The sequence below is a fragment of the Microcaecilia unicolor genome, chromosome 8 (assembly GCF_901765095.1).
Source record: "Microcaecilia unicolor chromosome 8, aMicUni1.1, whole genome shotgun sequence".
NCBI lineage: Eukaryota > Metazoa > Chordata > Amphibia > Gymnophiona > Siphonopidae > Microcaecilia > Microcaecilia unicolor.
The window spans coordinates 155,469,339-155,488,292 of record NC_044038.1 but is presented as its reverse complement, the minus strand read 5'-3'; the positions used below and the strand labels follow the sequence as shown (position 1 = coordinate 155,488,292).

Genomic DNA, 18,954 nt, shown 5'->3' with positions numbered 1-18,954 from the left:
GCAATTTTCAAAGGATTTTTTTTTGCCATGTGTACACCAGTCCCTTTGAAATTTGCCCTCTTCTTTTGCCTTCTGGTACTTTGGGAGTATGAGAGAGCAAATCGTGGCATTCAGTTTTGCCTGGCTATTTATTTTATGTTTAAATTTGTTTATTGATTTTAAACATCCTAACAAGAAGTCACTTGCTATTGAAATACAGCCATTGTTCAAAATAAGTTGCAGATTTAAATAATAAACATAGGAAATAACAAAATAATATTTACTTTCATCCTTTCACATAAAATGATTGCTTTCTTAGACCTCATCATAATGTGGAGGCGGTAGGAATTAGAGAAGATTAAACTAAGTGGCAACTAAAAACAAATCTAAAGAGAATCCACAGAAAGTGGAGAACTCAATAGATCCCACGATGCGTTAAATGAAAAATAAAAAAGGTGGGAATATAAGCCAGGCTATCCAAAGAATGGAACCAAATGATGTTTAAAAAACAAAGTTTAATAATTTCCGAACAAATAATAATATAACAACAACACATAAAAGATGACTCGACACAACGTTGTGTTTCGGCCAAAGAGGCCTACATCAGGAGTTGTGCACTCTCCTTTCTCTCAGTGAAGCAGTCCAAGCCAGTATGCAAGTTCTGAGTAGAGCTTCTGTAGCTTGCACTTCTATGTTGATGGCATAGGGAAGAAAACTTACTCGAGAGGCCCAGAAGATAGTGGCGTAATATTACCACGTATATATATTCTATTTTAACTGTTTCATATCAAGAAATGATTTTAAATGTTCTGGTGCATAAAAGGTATACTTAACCTGACCCAATTTGACTATACATTTACATGGAAACGCTAGAAAGAAGGTCCCTCCTATATCAGATGTTTGTGATTTCAATGCCAGGAAGGCCTTCTATGTTGGGTTGATTTCGTGACGTTGGGAAAAATCTGAACCTTAACTCCACCAAAACACGTTTTAAAATTTTTAAAGTACAGTCTCATTATTTAAATCTTGTTCAAAAATTAGTGAGACAATCAAAGTGGATCTTGGTGAATTTTCATCCAGTGTTTGTTCTAAGATCGCCAAAATGTTGTTTCAATCCAATTTACCTTCTCGAGGTTCTTGTCTTTCCCCCACCTCACCTTTGGGATTAGGAATATAATATAGCTTATTTATAGGCGGAATTGCATCCTGTGGAATTTTTAGTACTTCAATTAAATATCTTTTAAACATGTCATAAGAATTAATCCCTGGGCGGTTAGGGAAATTTAACAAGCATAAGTTTAACCTTCTATTGAAGTTTCCGATCTGTTCAATTTTTTTCCGAATGTCAGTATTGTCTTTAATTTCCATTGTTTTAAAGTCTTGAAGAGAATTTACATTTTTTTTTGTATTTTTTGCATTTTTTCGGCGATTTCTTCGTTAATTAAGTCCACTTTAATATTCAATTCTTGAAATTTGATATTGAAGGCTCTAACCTCTCCCGAAGTCTGCTGAAGAGTAGCATCCATTTCATTCAGTTTTTTCCAAATCATTTCGAGATTAATCCCCGGTTCTTTCTTAGAGGCGGCTGCCTCTGCTCCAGGCGTCTTTCGCGCTACCTGACCCTCACTGGAAGCAGCAGTCGAAACCCTTCCGGTAGACGCCGGGCACGGGGGATTCAACATTGATGGAGGTGAGAGAGACACTTCCTCTCCCGGCAGGGTCGCTGCTTCCCCGGATAATCCCGCAATGGGATCTGCATCTCGTCCAGCGTGGGAAATAGGCGCGAAAAAGTGCTCGAGCCACGAATGACACGACGAGGGCATCGAGGTAGGTGGGGGAACTATTCTCGTTGTCCCCTTTCGTTTGGTATGGGGCATTTTGAAAAAAGGAATTGCAAATTCCAGACGGGACCTCAGAGCTATCTCTTAACGCTACCTGCTATGCCGCCATCTTGGTTCCGCCTCCGGTTTTCCTGGCTATTTATTTTAAAGAGGTGGCAAGCCAGTCTGATCATCTGAATGGGTGACCCATAGGTTTCCAGCTTTGTAGAGATTTTTAAGTATACTGCTGCCATAAGCAGAATGGCAGGAGAGACTAGATCATTCTGTTGGTTGTTTCTAAAGTTGAAAGAACCCTAAAACTTTCATAAAACTGTGATGAACATGAATATTGTTGAAGCAGTGGAATTAATCAGTCTCATCATAATAGCGATGGAATATCTAATAAGCACACAGAACATTCAAATAACATTGCTATGATACTAATGCTTTTCTACAATACAGCTTACCGTATAGCCGAGGGGCCAAGTGCAGATATATAGATGGGGACAAGATGAGTGGTACAGAGTCAGTTGGTATAAATAAATGTGTGGCTAAATGAAGGTAAGTTCTTTGTACAGTTAATCAAGATATAAGAAACTGGTCTGTTACAGTGGATGTAGCAAACTAGTCCAGGTGCAGAATGTGTGTATAGTCAGTCAACCTGAATTAGAATTACTGCCTATGTGCCTCATGCACCTCTCTTCTTAGAAGAGCTTAGAGCCTGCAGTGTTAGAAGAGACGCAACCTACAGTCTGCGTGAAACCTCTAAACCAGGGTTGTCTAACCTTGGTCCTCGAGGGCTGCAATCCAGTCAGACTTTCAGGATTTCCTTAATGAATATTGACCTGCCACCCAGGAATGCTAAAAGATCAGCACGCACATTTCTGAATCTTCACTTCCCAGCTGTAAAGGACTAAAATACAGATTAATACACGCGTCCAGCTTTTCCTACATGAGCGCGCAGCTGTGGAATGCTTTGCCATTTAACGTGAAAACAATGGGCGACCTAATCAGCTTTCGGAAATCACTGAAGACTTATCTCTTCAACAATGCATACCACAATGATCCATCATAGGAACTGTAACGCATCACCACGTACCTGATATTCCGAATGTGATCTCGCTATACCTGATTGCTCAATTGTATTATGTCATCCATGTTCTTTATGTAATACTAATTGTATCTTTTTACTCTGGAATGGCAATTGCCATGACAGAACATTGTAAGCCACATTGAGCCTGCAAATAGGTGGAAAAATGTGGGATACAAATGCAATAAATAAATAAATAAATATGCATGAGACCTAGTTGCATGCACCGCCTCCATTGTATGCAAATAGATCTTATTCATGTTCATTGGGGAAATCCTGAAAACCCAACCTAGCAAGGGCCGAGGTTGGACACCCCTGCTCTGAACCTTACTGTGTGTGCAAAACATGAACTGGGTCCACATTCTTCAAGCATGTTGTACATCAGTGTGCACAGAAAACTGCGCCATATAAGGTTCCGTTCTGGCTCCAGATTCTTAGGACATATTGATCCAGTCCTGCTTTTACCCCATTGTATACAGGGACTTGGGATTATGATTTCCCTAGAAAAAAAAATAGATAGGCATTGGGAGTAAAACTAGGACAAATCAGTCTGTCTGAGAATCTGGCAGGGTGGATACTGATACTGTGAAAGCGGAAACAGCTCCACCGAGTGGCCACAACATCAAAGTAAGTTGCTTATGTTGCTGCTGTGATGAATTTCAAGAGATAGTTTATTTATTTATTTCAGAATGTGCAAGCAACAGAAAAAGCAACATGTAAAGACGTGGGGCCTGTTGAGAAAAAGGTGAAAGCTTTGGAGCATCAGAGGAATGAGGTAACAGGCCCGTTACAATGCAGGGGCAGCCTCAGTAATTCTGAGAGTCAGTAGTAGGCAGGAGCTGCGGGTCACTGTGCTACATTTCCGTCTGTGCAACAGGCACATTCACTACAGATGCAAATAAATTAACCTTATTTGCCTAGGGGCAGCAGCTTCTCAATGCACAGCTAGGGAGTAATTGGATAACAGGGGACCCGATATTCAAAACAGATTTAAATGGCCAGAAGAGGCTCTTGGCCGTTTAAATTGCTTGGTCAGCGGCACTTAAGCAGACAACTGGTGAGGTTAGGGGTAGGCCAGGGATGGAGAGTGGGGCAGCTCTCTATTGCTTTAGGGGTGGACAGGAGGGGGGATCGCAGAATCCGCTTAAGTGTCTTATGTATGTCCTGGCTGAATATTGACTGGAACCTGCATAAGCTCGGCAGCCACTGTACTTTGAATTATCCCCAGATATCCAGGGCTAATTCCATCTGTGGCAGTCAGTATTTTAAAAAACACTGACCACCACGTGCTGAATATTAACTGTAAGGTACCTGTATTTGGGCTCCCATTCTGTAAAAGAAAGAAGGCACCTATGTTCCTTTATACAGTACCATTGTCGCTGGATACATATGCAGTTAGACACATGTCCTTGTGCCAGACATAGAGCAGGTGTAAGCGCTCACGCTTAAATGCTGGAGATACACACATAAGAAATAGTATTTTATAAGCTGCCCACATTCCACTCAGATTCCACCTATGTGCACTGCTACTTGTAACTTGCACATGGGCCATTATTATAAATATGTGAATGCGTATTTTCAAAGCACTTAGACCTACAAAGCTTCATAATAACCTATGGAACCCTGTAAGTCTAAGCGCTTTGAAAATGAGCCTCCTTATTCATGTAATTGGTACATAAACATTGGGGCCTGTTTTAGAAAACTGCCTCTGTCCTCATTCAATCCTCTCTGACAGTGCATAGGGACAAGGAGCCTTTCCCTAAGGAAGGCTGTATGTAGTATGCACATGAATCCTCTTTTGAGATTTCTGCAGGGGGTCCCCTTTCTGTGAGAAATCCTCAGTGTCACAATTTTCTTTTCTCGTAGCTTCTTGAGGTGAATAAGCAGTGGGACCAGCATTTCCGATCAATGAAGCAACAATATGAGCAAAAGGTGAGGCTCAGCTCTTCAGTCCTGGCACTTCTGGAGCGTATGTTAATTGGGAGAGGGGAAACCTTCATTTACAGAGTTTTGAATGAAACTGAAGGGAGTCAATTCAATTGAACATTGTTGAAAGTGTAAAAAAAAAAAAAAGTCCACTTATCCAAATTTAGAAGTAGCTCCATATTTCTGCAAGGCAAAGTATCAAGAACCCAATGTTTAAAGGAAAGAGAGGGGATAAGATGGTAGCTTGAATGGATGAGGCATGCAGCTCCTCCGTCCGCTCTTGTTTTGCGGGACCTGCAAGGGGAAGAGCCGTACTTACCCGGCAGATCCAGCTGCTTCCCCGGGTTTGAACCAGCAGACTCTGAAGAGCTTCGTGCGTCCGCTCGCAGAACTGATATCTCGGGTGTTGGAGCTTGCTGGAGGAGCCCCTCTGAGTGTTGTGAACGCTGTGCTAAGCCCTGAGAACCATGCGACTCCACTTCAATCTGGAAGTGTTTCTTCGGTATGGGCGTCTGTGAGAGATTTGGAAGCTAGTGTTGCTACTATCTCCCTTCCTGAGGCTGGGACGCCAACTGGAGAACCTTCTGATGTCAGGAGTCTACCAGACCGAGGACAGCCAAGTGTACCTGCAGTGGAGGTGGTAAGTGACCCTAGTGTGGCATCAGGGGAAACTGCGAGACCCGGGCCACTTGGTGCTAGTTTTAAGAAGCCTACTTGATTGAAGTGCAGAGAAGGGCGACGAAAATGATAAAGGGGATGGGACGACTTCCCTATGAGGAAAGGCTAAAGTTGCTAGGGCTCTTCAGCTTGGAGAAAAGGCGGCTGAGGGGAGATATGATAGAGGTCTATAAAATAATGAGTGGAGTTGAACGGGTAGATGTGAAGTATCTGTTCACGCTTTCCAAAAATACTAGGACTAGGGGGCATGCGATGAAGCTACAATGTAGTAAATTTAAAACGAATCTGAGAAAATATTTCTTCACTCAATGTGTAATTAAATTCTGGAATTCTTTGCCAGAGAATGTGGTAAAGGCGGTTAGCTTAGCGGAGTTTAACAAAGGTTTGGACAGCTTCCTAAAGGAAAAGTCCATAGACCGTTATTAAATGGACTTGGGGAAAATCCACTGTTTCTGGGATAAGCAGTATAAAATGTTTTGTACATTTTGGGGATCTTGCCAGGTATTTGTGACCTGGATTGGTCACTGTTGAAAACAGGATGTTGGGCTTGATGGACCTTTGGTCTTTTTCAGTATGGCAATACTTATGTACTTATGGTTACAATCAAAGCTGTTTATATATTATATACAGGTACTATTTTTGTACCTGGGGCAATGTTGAATTAGCATAAGTTTGAAACCTGTGAGAAGTCATGCCTTGGTCCAAGCTTACATTGAAGCCTTGACCATTGTCATATCTGTTAATTTCTCCCTTTTTTGTGAAAGAAAAGAGAACAGGGTATGGAAATCTGTGTGCGCTCTCTGATTCTGGAATAGTTCTAGTTGTTTTGGAAGTGCAGCATCTTTGCACGAGAGCTGTGTCAAGTTAAGGATGGTGATATAAGAGGCACAGACAGAATTTTTTTTTTTTTTTTTTGGGGGGGGGGGGGGGGGGGGACTACCATATTAGCTGGGTGAGAAGAGGTGCAGGTGATGACAGATGAGCAACTGCTCAGGTTCCTTCCTCTTTAATTAGGGCTTCTCTTAAGTCAGTGGTTCCTAAACCTGGTCTTGGAGGTACCCCAGCCAGTCAGGTTTTCAGGATACCCACAATGAATATTCATGAGAGAAATTTTCATGCACTATCTAATGAATATTCATTGTGGATATATTAAAAACCTGACTGGCTGGGGTGTCTCCAGGACTAGGCTTGGGAACCACTGTCTTTAAGTCCTAACTCATGGAAGTTGCATATTGTGACATGCAGAACGTGTCCATGACTGGTGTAGAGGGTGAGCGAGCCAGTGTAACATCTGTGTGAGGTGCACCCACACAGTGACCCATGTACTAAAATGTCTGATAGTTTGATTTTTTGTTTTTTTTCTGTCCATTGGGTTAGATTATACTAGGCCTAGCATTTTTGTTTACAAGCCTATGACAGAACAGCAGGCAGTTCAATTATTTTACGTGCTTGGAAGTTCATGTGGCAAGAAGCTAACTTAACACTGTTAATGCTAGTATGATACCTGTTACTGATTTATGTTATTGCCTGTGATGGATCGTGTATTTTTCTGTTTGCATTATAAAAATTTAGCTTTTCTTAAAAATCCCAGCAAAACAAAGATTAAAAAAATAGAAAGCATCTGGCAGGAGAAGCAACGCTTAATACAACACCATCTTCCTTCTATCATGGCTTGGGGCCCAGTCTCTTAGTATGAGGCTAAAAACCTGCACAGCTCATTCCCTGAGACTGACCCTGCACCAATGAGATAAGGGCACAAAAGGTGACTGAACATGTCCTTTTGTGCTTCTATAGATAACCACACTGCGCAAGAAGCTGGCAGACTCTCAGAAAGTGGTGGCTGAACTGGAAGAGGAACGAGAGCAGAAACGGAGGGATTTTGACCGTAAACTTCTGCTGGCCAAGTCCAAGATTGAGGCTGAACAAGTAAGGAGGGGGGTGGGGGGGGGGGGGAGAATGGAGTTAGAGGAATGACAAGGTAATGGGTAAAGGGATTTTGATTTGTCTCACACTTTTTCTCAATAGCAGCTCAAGGTGAGTTACATTCAGGTATAGCAAGTATAAATCTCTCAGAAATGATGCAGGATGTACATTTAAAAAAAATATATATATATATTCCTGACCCTGGAGGGCTTCCAATTTAAATTTGTCCCTGAGGCAACAGAGACAGAGATCAGAAGGAGCAGCAAGGGAATTTGAACCCTGGCTTCCCTTCTCAAACCACTAGGCTACTCCCCAACTGGTAGATAATTGCAAGGAGTTGAAAAAAGAGAGGTAGTGGTTTTATGATTAATAACACACTTCACTTCGCATCAACATGCCTGATAGCAGCAGTACCTCCTGCCCTCTACTTTGGGGTCTGAGGGTCAACAGTCCATGGCTATTATCAGGCCTTATCCTCCCAGAGTAAAGGCATGGAGTTTATCTTGGTGAAACAGGAAATGGGATGGATTCCTGTGTATTTGCTGTTACATAAGTACATTCAACCTTCCTGTTGACCTTGGATAACTAAGTACATTAGTAATGTCATACTGGGACAGACCGAAGGTCCATCAAGCCCGGCATCCTTTTTCCAACAGTGGCCAATCCAGATCACAAGTACCAGGCAAGATTCCAAAACAGTACAATACATTTTATGCTGCTTATCCTAGAAATAAGCAGTGGATTTTCTCCAAGTCCATTTTAATAATGGTCTATGGACTTTTCCTTTAGGAAGCCATCCAAACCTTTTTTTAAACCCCGCTAAATACTTTTACTACATTCTCTGGCAATGAATTCCAGAGTTTAATTACACGTGAAGTGAAGTGAAAAATTGTATCCGATTCGTTTTAAATTTACTACTTCGTAGTTTCATTGTGTGCACCCTAGTTCTAGTATTTTTGGAAAGAATAAACAAGCGATTGATGTCTACCCGTTCCAATCCATTCATTATTTTATAGACCTCTATTATATCTCCCCTCAGCCATCTTTTCTCCAAGCTGAAGAGCCCTAGCCACTTTAACTTTCCTCTTAGGGAAGTAGTCCCATCCCCTTTATCATGTTCGTCGCCTTCTCTGTACCTTTTCTAATTTCACTATATCTGTTTTGAGATGCCGTGACCAGAATTGCACACAGTATTCAAGGTGCAGTTGCACCATGGAGCGATACAAAGGCATTATAACGTCCTCAATTTTGTCTTCTATTCCTTTCCTAATAATACTTAACATTCTAGTTGCTTTCTTAGCCGCCGCCACACACTGAGCAGAAGGTTTCAATATATCATCAACGATGATACCTAGATCCCTTTCCTGGTCAGTGACTCCTAATGTGTGGAACCTTGCGTTATATAGCTATAGTTCGGGTTCCTCTTTTCCACATGCATCACTTTGCACTTGCCCATATTAAACGTCATCTGCCATTTGGATGCCCAGTTTCCAAGTCTCGTAAGGTCCTCTTGTAAGTTTTTCACAATCCTCTTGTTATTTAACAATTTTGAATAACTTTGTGTCGTCAGCAAATTTAATTACCTCAGTAGTTACTCCCATTTCTAGATCATTTATAAATATGTTAAAAAGCAGTGGTCCCAGCACAGACCCATGAGAATCCCCACTATCTACACTTCTCCATTGAGAATACTGACCATTTAACTCTAACTGAATAAAAGAGCATTGAGAGGGACAAGTGGAGGGGGAGTCAACCAAAGTAGTTTTGGTGTTTCCAAAGAAAGGGTGAATCTCCACATCCTTTCACTCATTAGTCTTGAAGTGCTGGTGTGGTAGATTGGACTTTGTAAATATCTTGAATAGTCTGCAGGTCTAAACAAACTGACTAGCCAAAGCAAAAGATAACATTGCCTGAACTCAGAAGTGAATCACAGATAGTGTTGGTGGGAAAGGAGTGGGGAGGGCTGTTGCAGTGATAAGATCACAGAGAGGCTGGAGAAGTACATATGGTACCAGGTAGTGAGTGAAAACAAAAACAAGTCACTCAAGTCTTTCTGTATTACTAGTAAAAAAGGCCCGTTTCTGACACTAAGGAAATGGGCGCTAGCAAGGTTTTCCTCTGAGTGTGTATGTTTGACAGAGTGTGTGTGAGAGTGACTGACTGTGTGAGAGAGAGTGAATGTTTGCGTGCATGTGTGTGTGTCACAGAGAGAGTGAGAGTGGGTGCGAGTGTGTCTGTGAGAGAGAGAGAGTGTGTGTGAGACAGAGTGTGAGAGTATGTGTGCGTTACACAGACTGTCTGTGAGACTGAGAGAGTGTATGAGATCGAGAGAGTGTTTGAGAGTGTCTGTGTGACACATAGAGAATGAATGCGATACAGTGTGAAACAGAGTGTGTGAGAGACAGTGTGAGAGAGAGAAAGACACTGACTGTGTGACAGAGATACCTCCCCCTCTCCCTCTCTGGTCTCAGGACCCCCTCCTCCCTGGTCTCAGGTGCCCATCCCCCTCCTCTCTGCTCTGGATCCCCTCCTCTCTGGTCTCAGGACCCCCTCTCCCCCCCTCTCTGTGGTCTCTGGACCCTTCCCCCTCCCTCCTCAGGACCCTCTCCCCATACTTCCATTTGTTTTCCCTCGTTCTCTCCCCATCCCCCCAAGGTTCGCCGCCCAGGCCCAGCCACTTTTCCTCCAGGCCCGCCCGCCCACCCGAAACAGACCTGCAAAGTCGGGCCGTTAGAAACACAAAATCAGCTGTTTTTAAAAAGCAAGCGGCACCACAGTCAGCCATCATGGCAGCCGCTCCTTGCGCCTCTCACGTCGCTGTGCTCCTCCGGGGTCTACTCCAGGGGCAGTGACGTGAGAGGTGAGAGGAGCGGCTTCAGAGCCGACAGCCATGATGAACATTTTCTTGTAATTTCACTTTGAACATTGGTGAAAAGTACCCATGGACCTTGTAAAAATGTGGACTGTGCAAAAAGTGCCCTCCGAGTGTCTTATTCCTTGAGGTTTTTGGTTTCTCACTTTTAGAATCCTGATCACAAAGATATCTGCTTCTGAAAAATATTCCCCTAGGGTAATGATTCTTTGCTCTTGTTTTTCATGCTCTGTCTTGGGGATTTTTTTATTTGCATTTTTTTTTTTTTTTTTGCTCTGTGGAGACTGGGGAGAGACTAAACAAAGTATTGTGGGGTAAGCAGAATATAAGAAAAGCCACGCTGATTCAGACCAATTTCCATCGAGCCCAGCCTTCTGCTTGTGTCAGCAGCCAGTCCAGGTCTCAAGTATTCAGCAGATCCTGAAAGGTAGATCTGTTCCCCAAAGTTCTTTTCCAGGGATGAGCAAGTTTACCTGGCTGATAATTTTTTTATGGAATTTTCCTCTGAGAATGTCTTCAATCCTCTGTGTTAATCATCTTGAAACATGTCCTCTGCCAATAGGTTCCACAAAACTGTCTACAATTTGTTTTCAATCTGCTGGTATTAGTCCTCTTGTTTTTGTGTTTTAAACTGTTCCACCCTGTTGATGATTTTGTAAACTTCTGTATCGTTTTTTCTTCATGCAGAAGAGACTTACCTGTTCAGAGTCTCTTTGTAAGGGAGGCACTTCATTCTCTTTATCATTTGTTGCCCTTCTCTGAACCTTTTCGTTTTCCGCTATATTTGTTTTGAGATGGGGTGGCCTGACCAGAACAACGCACAAAATATACAAGATACTGTTACACCAGGGTCGATACAGAGGTCTGATGACTTTCTAGTACTTTATGGCAAATCTGTTCCTACTGAGAGATGTCCTGCCAGTTTGGAGAGCCATAACATTACCATTGGGAACAAGAGCGAGATGCTGCAATAGAAATGAGCCTCAGTTTTTAAAGGAGCTTCACAGATCTGAAACCTGATGAGAATTATTCCCACGTTCTCCAATGGGTTTAGGTGGGGGGAAGGGCTCCTAGCATTCATTTTTAGCACTGGACGGACACCCAGCATAAATGCCCAAATCTAGGCACTGTGATGACAGGAGGCCTAAATGTAGGAAGTCTGTTTTTGGCCGCCTGGATTTAGGGCAAGTTTCAGCCAAAAATCTGGCTGCCTAGGTTTGGTGGAAAAACTTGCCTGAACCTAGGTGGCCAGAATCAGCTGCTGCTTCCTCCAGGTTTGAATGTTACAGAAGCTCAGAGAGAGATGTCTCACTGAGAGATGGAATGTGCAAATAGTGACCCTGAATCTGAACCATTTGTTTCTTTCCTGCAGGAAGAGAAAGAAAACTTGACAGCTGAGGTGAATGAATTGAAAGAAAAGAATAAGACCCTACAGGACCAGCTCACTCCTGTCAGCCGGCAGCGCGAGTACCAAGAGAAGGAGATCCACAGACTAAACAAGGTAAGGTACTGTGACCAGCTGCATCTTGGGATTAAGCAGCATTCTGAGTAGTCAGGATGGTGAGATTCCCCTCCAGTGATGTGGCCAGCTTGTGGGGGAGGGGGGGAGGGGAGGGGAGGGGGGTTGCCCTCAAAACATGGCAGGCTACCAATTGCCCTCCAGAGGCACACAGAAATGGCTACACACTGCACATGGGCAGTTACTCTACCACTGGCATAATGGGGTTGGCATAGTGCAATGGCATTCTATCCACCGCGCCCCAGGCAAGGTCTCATTTTGCTCTTCCTTCTGATGGCCCTGTGACTAGTATTTCATGTCCCTTCTCTATGACTTGTGACTGCATTCTGTGACCCCCCCCCCCCCCCCTTTCATGCCCTAGGCTAAGACAGGTAAAGTGCTCTAACCCAGACCCTGCTCTGTTGCCTTCTCTCTGAAAACTTATCGCCTGCACCCAACTGTGGACTTTGAAGAATGAAGTGAGATGATAGCTGTGGTGTGGGGGAAACCTTGAGGCCTGCAGCCACGTGCTGAGTGTTAGCTTTTCAGCTGTAAAAGAACTTCTATGGGGAAAGAAAGGAAGAGGAGGGGAAAGAGAAGAAGGCTTTTTCTGGTTTTACTTTTTCAACCAAGATCTTAAAAACAGAGCTGTTTAAAAAGACACCTCAGGACAAGACTTGTCAAACATAAGAGAGTGGAAGTTTGACGGAGTGTTACATGACATAGAGGTTGAAGGGTGTTCCTGATGACTGTATGGCCCAGCTTCATGGGCAGACACATTTCTCAGGATAATAGCTCTAAAAGAGACAAGACCATTTCCACATGTCATTATTCCTTCATGGAAACTTGCTCTCTGCCTCTCTGGTAGCACTGTGCACAGAACTAGCTGAATACTAAAGCTTTATTCGGGGTGCAGCCTAGCATGAGCTACATAAGTACATAAGTATTGCCATACTGGGACAGACCAAAGGTCCATCAAGCCCAGCATCCTGTTTCCAACAGTGGCCAATGCAGGTCACAAATACCTGGCAAGATCCCCAAAAAAGTACAAAACATTTTATGCTGCTTATCCCAGAAATAGTGGATTTTCCCCAAGTCCAATTTAATAAGTCCAATTTAGGAAGCTGTCTAAACCTTTTTTTAAACTCTGCTAAACTAACTGCTTTTACCACATTCTCTGGCAACGAATTCCAGAGTTCAATTACATGTTAAGTGAAGAAAACTTTTCTCTGATTCGTTTTAAATGTACCACTCTGTAGCTCATCGCATGCCTCCTAGTCCTAGTATTTTTGGAAAGCGTCAAGGATTCTTGAAGCTTGGATTGGCCGCTGTCGGAGACAGGATGCTGGTCTTGATGGACCCTTAGTCTTTTCCCAGTATGGCGGTACTTATGTACTTACGTACTGCTTCCTCTGTTAGTGGTCCTGATCCCAGCATCAGCATTCCCTAAAGCAGCCACCACACGTGAGCAACCACCCACCATTTGTCACCCTCCCCTGAAAACGCTACCTCCCCCAGGATCAAAACTCCTATGTGTGCCCCCAAGCTTCTGATCCACCCTTTAGGCTTATTTGGGGGTCTCTGGGATGTAGTGAGGTGGGTGCAATGCCCACTCACTCCCATCTTGATGACTGAGGCTCTCAAAATAGTCGCTGAGACTTCTTGCAGTAAAATTGCAGTATTACTGCTAGGGGTCAGGCTTCCATATATGGGCTCCTTAATGATCGGGTCTCTCAGAATGGCCGCCAACACTTCTTGTGGTAGTATTGTGATGTTACCACTAGAGGTCTTTTCAGCCATTTTGAGAGACCCCCAATCATTGAGGCAGCTGCAAGTGAGCATTGCTCCCACTAGACCCCAGGGATGTCGAGTGTGGCCATATCTTGGAGGGAGAAAGGGAGTGGTTGCCCACACAAGGGGGTGGGTATTTGCATCAGCGAGAGAGGTTTGCCATAGGGGAGCTTATATGGGGGGGGGGGGACCTGCAGTTAGGAGGAACAGATGTCTTGATGATGCTGTGATTGTTAGGGAGCAGGTGATTGGAGAGGACCTAGGCATCAGAATTTACAGCTGCCCTTTATAGCAGTCTCAAGACAGCTGTACATACCGGCACTTAACTTTTTCAGTACAGGTGTGGGTTTCCTGTGTGAAATGGGAAACCCATGTCTGTACTGTTGGCCTGCCCAGGACACTCCATCTCCCTGCCTGTCCACACCCCCTTGACATCTATATGCAGTCAGCTTTCCCACATGTAACCTGTTCTGAAATGCCATTTAAATGCTGCTTACATATGTGAAGATGATTCTAAATTCAGGCCTTAATATTTTTAATCTGCTTATTCATACATTTCTAACTGGCTCAGAACCATACTTTAATCTACTACTACTACTACTTAACATTTCTAAAGCGCTACTAGGGTTACGCAGCGCTGTACAATTTCACAAAGGGAGACAGTCCCTGCTCAAAGAGCTTACAATCTAATGACACATGAACGGTCGGACCGATAGGGGCAGTCAAAATAGGGGCAGTCTGGATTCACTGAATGGTAAGGGTTAGGTGCCGAATGCAGCATTGAAGAGGTGGGTTTTAAGCAAAGACTTGAAGATGGGCAGGGAGGGGGCTTGGCGTAAGGTCTCAGGAAAGTTGTTCCAAGCATAGGGTGAGGCGAGGCAGATTGAGCGGAGCCTGGAGTTGGCGGTGGTGGAGAAGGGTAATGAGAGGAGGGATTTGTCCTGTGAACGGAGGTTACAGGTGGGAACGTAAGGGGAGATGAGGATAGAAAGGTAGTGAGGGGCAGCAGACTGAGTGCATTTGTAGGTAAGAAGGAGAAGCTTGAATTGAATGCAGTATCTGATTGGAAGCCAGTGAAGTGACCTGAGGAGAGGGGTGATAGGAGTATATCGGCTCTGGCGAAATATGAGACGTGCAGCAGCGTTCTGAACAGATTGAAGGGGGGATAGATGGCTAAGTGGGAGGCCGGTGAGGAGTAAGTTGCAGTAGTCCAGGCGAGAGGTAATGAGAGCGTGGACGAGAGTTTGGGTGGTGTGTTCAGAGAGGAAAGGGCAAATTTTGCTGATGTTAAAGAGGAAGAAGGTCTTGGCTATCTGCTGGATATGCGCAGAGAAGGAGAGGGAGGAGTCAAAGATGACTCCGAGGTTGCGGGCAGATGAGACGGGGAGGATGAGGGTGTTATCAACCGAGATAGAAAGTGGAGGAAGAGGAGAAGTGGGTTTTGGTGGAAAGACGATGAGCTCAGTCTCTTGGACATGTTCAGTTTCATGTGGCGGTTGGACATCCAGGGCACAGTGTCGGATAAGCAGGCTGATACCTTTGCCTGGGTCTCTGCAGTGATATCTGGTGTGGAGAGATACAGTTGGGTGTCATCAGCATAGAGATGATACTGTAAACCATGAGATGAGATCAGGGAGCCCAGGGAAGAGGTGTAGATTGAGAAGAGAAGGGGTCCAAGGACAGATCCCTAGGGAACACCAATAGATAAGGGGATGGGGGTGGAGGAAGATCCATGAGAGTGAACTTTGAAGGTGCGGCGGGAGAGATAGGAGGAGAACCAGGAGAGGACAGAGCTTTGGAAGCCAAATGAGGACAGTGTGGCAAGAAGTAAGTCATGATTAACAGTGTCAAAAGCTGCGGATAGATCGAGGAGGATGAGGACGGAGTAGTGGCCTTTGGATTTGGCAAGGAACAGGTCATTACAGACTTTAGAGAGTGCTGTTTCTATCGAGTGAAGAGGGCGAAAACCGGATTGAACTGGATGAAGGATGGCATGAGAGGAGAGAAAATCAAGGTAGCGGCTGTGAATGGCACGCTCAAGTATTTTGGAGAGGAAGGGTAGGAGGGAGATGGGGCGGTAGTTGGAGGGACAGGTAGGGTCAAGTGATGGTTTTTTGAGGAGAGGTGTGACTATGGCATGCTTGAAGGTGTCAGGGACAGTAGCAGTGGAGAGAGAGAGGTTGAGGATATGACAGATGGAGGGGGTGACAGTAGGAGAGATGATGTTAAGTAAGTTGGTGGGGCTGGGATCAGAAGAGCAGGTGGTGCATTTCGAGGAGGAAAGAAGGCGGGTGGTTTCCTCCTCAGTGATGACAGGAAAGGAGGAGAAAAGGCCTAGGTTGGTTGGTTGAGGGAGAGGGGTGAAGAGGAGATGGCTTGGTAGTGAACTCAAGGTTGATCTTTTGCACCTTGTCGCGGATGTAATCAGCCAGTGATTGAGGAGAGAGCGAGGGGGGGTGGGAGTGGGGGGCACTTTGAGGAGGGAGTTAAGGGTGGAAAAGAGACGACGGGGGTTGGAGCTGAGAGAATTGGTCAAATGGGTATAATAGTCCTGTTTGGCAAGGAATAGGGAGGAGTGGAAGGAGGATAGCATGAATTTGTAGTGAAGGAAGTCTGACTGGGTGCGAGATTTCCTCCAGAGGCGTTCAGCAGATCGGGGCGCAGGAGCGAAGGTAACGGATGCAAGGGGACAGCCAGGGCTGGGGATTAGTACGCTTTATGGGACGGGAGATGGATGGTGCGAGGGTGTCCAGAGCAGAGGAGAGAGTGGCATTGTAAGTGGAGACAGCCTTGTCGACAGACTCGGAGGACAAGATGGAGGGGAGGAGATTAGAAATAATAGAGGATAGGGTGGGAGGGTCAATAGCCTGGAGATTCCTGGAGGTAGTGGTTAAAGTTGGACGGGGCTGAGGGGGGGGGGGGTGAAGAAGTGTGAAGGCAGGCAAAGGCAAATGGGACTTGATATACCGCCCTTCTGTGGTATTTTGCAACTACATTCAAAGCAGTTTACATATATACAGGTACTTATTTTGTACCTGGGGCAATGGAGGGTTAAGTGACTTGCCCAGAATCACAAGGAGCTGCAGTGGGAATCAAACTCAGTTCCCCAGGATCAGAGTCCGCTGCACTAACCACTAGGCTACTCCTCCACCCCGTGATTAGGTGGTGATCGGAGAGAGGAAGAGCTGAAACGTGGAAATTGGAGGGAGAGCCGGAAGAGGAGAGAACGAGGTCAAGACATTTCTAACTGGCTCAGAACCATATAGTCATAAAAATAATTATAAATGTACAAGTCAGATAAAACAAAACAGAGCAAAATATCTAAAATGCAACCATTAAATTTCAGAGCATGCCTGGCTAAATAAATACAGTTTTATTCCAGAAGTTTTTAAAAATCTCACTGCAACTGTATTTCTGTTTAAAGAGAATTCCAGGACTAAGGCCCTGCAATCGGAAACGTTCAACTGTGTGTCATTGTCTTTCGAACAACAGGCACCAGGCAATGGATGGATCATAACGTAGGCAAAGACAATTCCATGGTGGAAACAACAGTAATTTCTAAAGTCAAGCACAAAACATTTAACAAGCTGAAAAGTGCACACTGATAGTGGTATAGAATGGTGTGTTTACTGTTCCTCCATTTGCAAACTCGCTCATGTCTGTTTGGAGACTGTGCATAAAAAGCCATGATAAAGTGTGCTTATGTCGTTGAGTATGCATGTTTCTGTCCCTATGAGGGTCCTTTTACTAAGGCACGCTAACGATTAGAGTGTACTAAATGCCATGCAGCCCATTATATTTCTGTGGCCTGCATGGCATTTAGCACACACTAATTTCAGTTGCTCACCTTAGTAAAAGGACCCCTATGTGTGTGTGAGTATGTCTTTGTGCCTATGTGTACAGACAGATCGACAGACAGATGGAACCTCAAAGAAGTTACATGATACTACTTTTAATACGAACAAGAGGAAATATTTTTTCACTCAACAAATAGTTAAGCTGTGGCAGAGCCGCCGAGAGGGGAGGACAGGGGGGACAAAAGTCCCCGGGCCTCCGGAGGGGGCCCGGCGACACCGCAGTCCGACCCGCCTTCCCTCCGTCGCTCCCAGCACTAACCTTAAATGCCTCCTTTCACCACGTTCGCAGCAGCAGGGCAGGCCACTCCTTCCTTCGGTGTCCTGCCCTCGCCTGACGTAACGTCCGCGAGGGTGGGGCACGGAAGGAAGGAGAGGTCTGCTCTGCTGCTGCTTGCTGCGAACGTGCTGAAGGGAGGCGTTTAAGGTTAGTGCAGGGCCCGTCCCGGTAGCGGGTGGAGAGGGGGCCGGCGACCTCGGGTGGGGGGGGGCCCGGCGGCAACGACGACGGCCTCGGGTGGTGGGGGGGCCCGGGGGCGGCCTTGTCCCGGGCCCGGCTCTGGCTCTCGGCGGCCCTGAGCTCTGGAACTCGTTGCCAGAGGATGTGGTTTAAGTGGTTAGTGTATCTGGGTTTAAAAAGGTTTGGATAAGTTCCTGGAGGAAAAGTCCATAGTCTGCAATTGAGATAGACATGGGAAAAGCCACTGCATGTCCCTGGGATCAGTAGCATAAAGCTTGCTACTATTTGGAATTCTGTCAGGTACTTGTGACCTGAATTGGTCACTTCTGGAAGCAGGAGGATACTGGGCTATATAGACCACTGGTCTGACCCTGGATGGCTATTCTTATGTTCATATGAACATTCCCAGTAGGCATTATCACTTAAGCAAAGCACCCCTAAAAATTGTATGAAACCCTACAAGAAGCCACTGTAATTTGCTTCTGTTTCTGGTCATGCATACAGCCATTGGCCACACATTGCCTTGACAACTACGGATGGGTCAATAATTGGTTTTTAAACCGAGTCTTTTAATACTAAAGTCATTTACTGGGGTAAAAGGACTTTCTGAAAGTTGCCTACCCTCCTATAGGTAAACGTGTGTGTACTATGAAGGAGTGTCCAGGACTGAGTCTAGAGCACAGAGTGAACGGTTTTACATTTTCAAGACTACACATGATATTTGGACTGAAAGATACCCATAGAAAAAGCAGGCACAAATCTGTGCGGGCTACTTTTTCCCTAGATGATTTTCAAAGAGAGATTTGTACAAAGCCCATGGGTATTAGTACTCATAGATCTGTGAAAATCATTCCCATGATGCTGTGGGTAAAGTTATGGTAAAAGTACATAAGAATAAGTACATAAGAAATGCCACACTGGGAAAAGACCAAGGGTCCATCGAGCCCAGCATCCTGTCCACAACAGCGGCCAATCCAGGCCAAGGGCACCTGGCAAGCTTCCCAAACATACAAACATTCTATACATGTTATTCCTGGAATTGTGAATTTTTCCCAAGTCCATT

General features: G+C 44.8%; 1 protein-coding gene across 3 annotated transcripts in view; it reads left to right on the top strand.

The window, feature by feature from the left end:
- The window catches only part of TNIP1 (TNFAIP3 interacting protein 1), a 130,818-nt gene that overhangs the window by 89,834 nt on the left and 22,030 nt on the right, over positions 1-18,954 (top strand). For all 3 annotated transcript variants that reach the window (XM_030211154.1, XM_030211155.1, XM_030211153.1), the window contains exons 9-12: positions 3,578-3,664; positions 4,756-4,821; positions 7,288-7,419; positions 11,661-11,789. In XM_030211154.1, coding sequence (XP_030067014.1) covers positions 3,578-3,664; positions 4,756-4,821; positions 7,288-7,419; positions 11,661-11,789 — 414 coding nt within the window. The remainder of the gene's footprint in view (positions 1-3,577; positions 3,665-4,755; positions 4,822-7,287; positions 7,420-11,660; positions 11,790-18,954) is intronic.